Consider the following 4,203-nt stretch of genomic DNA (forward strand, 5'->3'; position numbering starts at 1 on the left):
AAAAAAAAAAAAAAAAAAACATAGGTTTAATTAATGAACATACTTAGAATGCTATAAATGAGGAAGCACCAAAGTTTGAATTTTGTTGTTTGTTATGTCATCAAATGGGTATTATGTATTGTAACGTTGTTGTGTGTGTGTGTTTTTTGAGTGGGGCCCATGGTGTGGTGTGGTGTGACGTGTATGTGTGGGGTCCACGAGGGGTGGGAATGGAGGAAGAAGATTTTCCATATGGATGGTTGTTTGTGGGACCCAATAAAATATTATTTATTTAATTTATATTTTGTTTTTGTTGGTGATGATGATGATGATGATGATGATGATGGGGGAGTTTGAACGGTGGAGAATAATTTGTGTTTGATTTGAGGACAAAAAAGAGCATTGTATTTCGGGAGAACATTAATTGATTGATTGATTGATTGATTGATTGAATGAATGAATGAATGATGCAGAATCAGACGGCAGAGGAGGCATGGGATTTCTGGTGTTTTGTGCCCTTCATGGATCTCAATCACACGGTGGGGAGACTGCCTAATCCCATAATGGGCTTTCTGGCCTGGCCCACAACCTCCAAAATTAAATATTAAAATAATAATAATAACATATTTTTTACAAAAAGGACTCCAATCACAAGCTTTTTGAAAACCCAGGCCCATGTACAGCTGGAATAATTATTTCTTAACCAATAAATAAATAAATAATTTGCATCATTTACGCTAATATTCTTTTAAAAAAAAAAAAAATTATATATATATATTTTTTTTGTCTGTTAAAAAATTTTGGGACGAGAAACGCTCGATAATGATAACAATTAAAATATTCTACAATAATATGATATTGTCATTTTGATGTAACAAACGGTCACATTCTCAACATTCACGAGATGAATAGTTATTATTTTAAAAAAAAAAGGACAAGTAAAAACATATTGGAGGATAATAATTATTGAAAATTTGTTTGATTTAACTCTCGATGATTACTAACAACTTTAGATTTAACAAAATAGTTAATAATATATTAGATTAAGTAAATCAATTATTAAGAACGTACATTTTTGGCAATTATAATTCATTACCTCACTGTTATTTTGCATTACTAATCATATTTTTTTAAAAAAATAGTTATGATATTGTCTTTTAACTTTTATTTAAGTTCAATTTAGTTAATGAGTGATTTACAAATTACAAAAGAGAGTAATTTACTAACTAAATTATTTTTAGTTGAAGATATAACATTTTAATAGGTAAATTATGTTCAATAATGTATCATTTAAATTTTTATTAAAACTTAAATTGTTTTTTTTTTTTTTTTAAATTTGTATTTGATTTCTACTGATTTTAAAAATGTTTTAATCTCATTTTTTCTCCATAGTTTGGTATGTTTAAACATTTGGTAGTTAAGTTTTATGAATTTCATTTATTAATATAACATATATTATTAGATAAGTATGATTTTTTAAAATAATTTAGAAGAAAATATAAACAACTTGACAACTCAGCTCAATCCGAAGATGGTTGAATTGAATTGTAAACTTATTCGGGTTATTCGAATCAATATTCCAACCAATTTGAAATTTTAGGTTAGATTAAACAATTTTATGAGATTCTACATGGTTGGAGAGGGGAACGTTTAAGTTACAAATTCAACTCAAGCAGACATGTTTTAAAAATCTGAGAGAAAGCTCGAAAGGGAAAGCTCAAAGAGAACAATATCTTCTAGCGGTGAGGTTGGATTGTTACAAATGGTATCAGAGCCAGACACCGAGCCCTAAAGGGGTGGATTGTGAGATCGCACCTCAATTGAAGAGGGAAACCTTTACATAGCAGACACGTTTTAAAAACCTTGAGAGTAAGTCTGAAAGCGCTCGAAAGGTGAAAGAGGACAATATATAATATGTGGAAGAGTAAAAATTTAAGTTATAATCCCATCAAACGTGCGATGCACGCACGTTCAGAATGGACAGGAAACTGGAAATACCAAAAGAATGGGGGAGAAATCTCACGGTTCTATTGAAGAATGAAATTGACTCTCATACAGGTTTACAGAATGCATGGATTCAAATCTGGTAGGACTAAATCAAATCTAATTGAAATAACTAAATCAAATCTAATTCAAATAACTAAATCCAACCGTTTTTATTTGGTGAAGACTATCGAGCTCTTCCAGAACCTTTACGATGTCCTGCACAAGACACCCCGCAAGGATGCGAGAGAAATCTTCTCTAATCACCACACGAAGAACTGACACATGCTTGGCCCCCTCTGGCATTGGATACGCCGGCACCATCCACCCGAACCGTCGTAACATTTTTGACACCTCGAATTCGTCGTGGCGACTTCTGTCTTTGAGACTGAACGCCACCACGGGGACTCCCATGTCCTTCGATGCTATGCTGAATCTCCCTGTGTTCTCCAACCCTTCCTTCAACACCATTGCATTGTCGTGACAATTTTGCATCACATTGCGGTATCCCTATGAATTATATATACCCATTACAATAGTATTATCACTTCATATCTCCAAAAATATTTGCTAAAACTATCCCTTAGTATAGAATTCTCTATTTATAATCATCAAATAAATTATAAAGAAAATCGAAAGAACAATAAAAGTAAGAGAAATAAAGGGATACTAAGATATTTATCTATAATAAAAGATCAAATGTGATAGGTATGTAAACCTTAATTGAAGGCTAAATATGAATTTGAACGAACGTGAAACTTGGATCCGAAAGATTCAAAGAGAGGTCGATAGAGAGTAGAAGAGAACCATCAGCAGTCAGATGTTGAGAAACGACAATGAATTGAGATGTAAGGTAAAGACTTCAGAATTAGGGTGATGACTCTATTATGAGAAAATGGAAAGAGACAAAGAGGGAGGGTTCGATGGTGGCTATGAAGAAGGAAGGATGGACATGGTGGCAATCAGAGCAAGAGAGGAAGAACATGGCAGAAACTGAGAATGAGAACTCTGGGGTGTATTTTAGACGAAGAAACAAAGAGAGGGGTAGAGAGGAGCGCCTTGTGGACTAGTTTGCTATCGAGCAAATGAACACGAGTAAGAATATCTAGAGTATATTTTAACTGACTAATAAAGAGATCATCAGGAATAAATGAATGATAGATCTAGAGACAACGATTCTGTTCACAGCACCACCATTGCCAGGAGTGGAGGCTGACGACGAAGCAGTAGGCGGAGCCGGTGGAGAAGTTGTCGGCGCCATAGTAGGTGGTGAAGTTCCAATGGACAGAGAGGGAGCCACCACCTCCTCCCAGAGCAAGGGACGGAGATAGTGTTGAAGCCAGAAGAGTTGCCACTGTGGGCGAAAGAGTCGATTTTGGCGAGAAAACCAATGGCGACTTGGTTGTTGAAGAGACCAGTGCGACCCCCGAATTCTAAAAGTAAATCTCTGCAGAAGGTCGATGGACTTGTTGAGATTCTATATATTTCCAATGAAAATGCTGACGAGGATCCTGAGGTTAGGGTTTCTGTGAAGGATGAAGGGTCTTAGGAAGAAAATGAAATAGGCTATGTTGGCTAAGGGGAAATCAATTGTGTTGGAGAAGGTGAGGTTGCATGTATAGAGTATGGCGAAGAGTGGGCCTGTGAAGGATGATTTGGAGGCCAAAAGGGTGGAGTCGAAGAGTAATCAATCGGCTCCGACTGCGACAATCATGGAGACTGCACTTGTGGCATCAAAGCCAGCAGTAGTATGATACATAAACCATAATGGAAGTCAAATATGAAGATATTTAAGATGTTAAACTGTAATGAAAGACTATACACGCTCTACCTCAAAACCCAAGCGGATTAATTGGTAATATTGACCTACTGCTGGAAGACTTCCAGTTTTCTTGGAGCATGTTGCTCCGGATTCTAATTAAAAATTTTCGTTTCATATATATATATATATATATATACATATATATAAAATTTTGTTTTGCATAAATAATTGAGAGACAATGGATAGGGTTTTAAAAAAAACATAAAAATGGAAGGTAAGTTTATGAAATTCATATCCAAAATTTTTATAATTTAAATTTAAATAGGTAAATATTCCTTACCACAAGTAAAGTTAAAGTTAAAGTAAAAGGGAAGATCTGAATAATAACAATTCAAAATTATTTTTTTCTAAAATAATTAACCGAATTAGATTCGCCGCGTCCTAATTTGAGATTCCTTTATGCTCTGCCCGCCTGCCCG

General features: G+C 34.6%; 1 protein-coding gene across 1 annotated transcript; it reads right to left on the minus strand.

Moving 5' to 3' along the window:
* Window positions 1–2,106: 2,106 nt before the first annotated feature.
* Window positions 2,107–3,223, minus strand: LOC111808730 (glutamate decarboxylase 3-like). Its single transcript, XM_023694881.1, has 2 exons — window positions 3,149–3,223; window positions 2,107–2,472 (listed from the first exon to the last, which is right to left on the minus strand). The coding sequence occupies exons 1-2, from the start codon at window positions 3,221–3,223 to the stop codon at window positions 2,107–2,109; spliced, it is 441 nt and encodes a 146-aa protein (XP_023550649.1).
* Window positions 3,224–4,203: the final 980 nt, after the last annotated feature.

This window comes from Cucurbita pepo, chromosome LG13, assembly GCF_002806865.2.
Source record: "Cucurbita pepo subsp. pepo cultivar mu-cu-16 chromosome LG13, ASM280686v2, whole genome shotgun sequence".
NCBI lineage: Eukaryota > Viridiplantae > Streptophyta > Magnoliopsida > Cucurbitales > Cucurbitaceae > Cucurbita > Cucurbita pepo.

Coding starts and splice junctions, on each gene's coding strand:
- LOC111808730 (XM_023694881.1), bottom strand. CDS start 3,223: ATGGCGCCGACAACTTCTCCACCGGCTCCGCCTACTGCTTCGTCGTCA. Junction 2,473..3,148: donor CTCCTGGCAATGGTGGTGCT/GTGAACAGAATC, acceptor TATAATTCATAG/GGATACCGCAATGTGATGCA.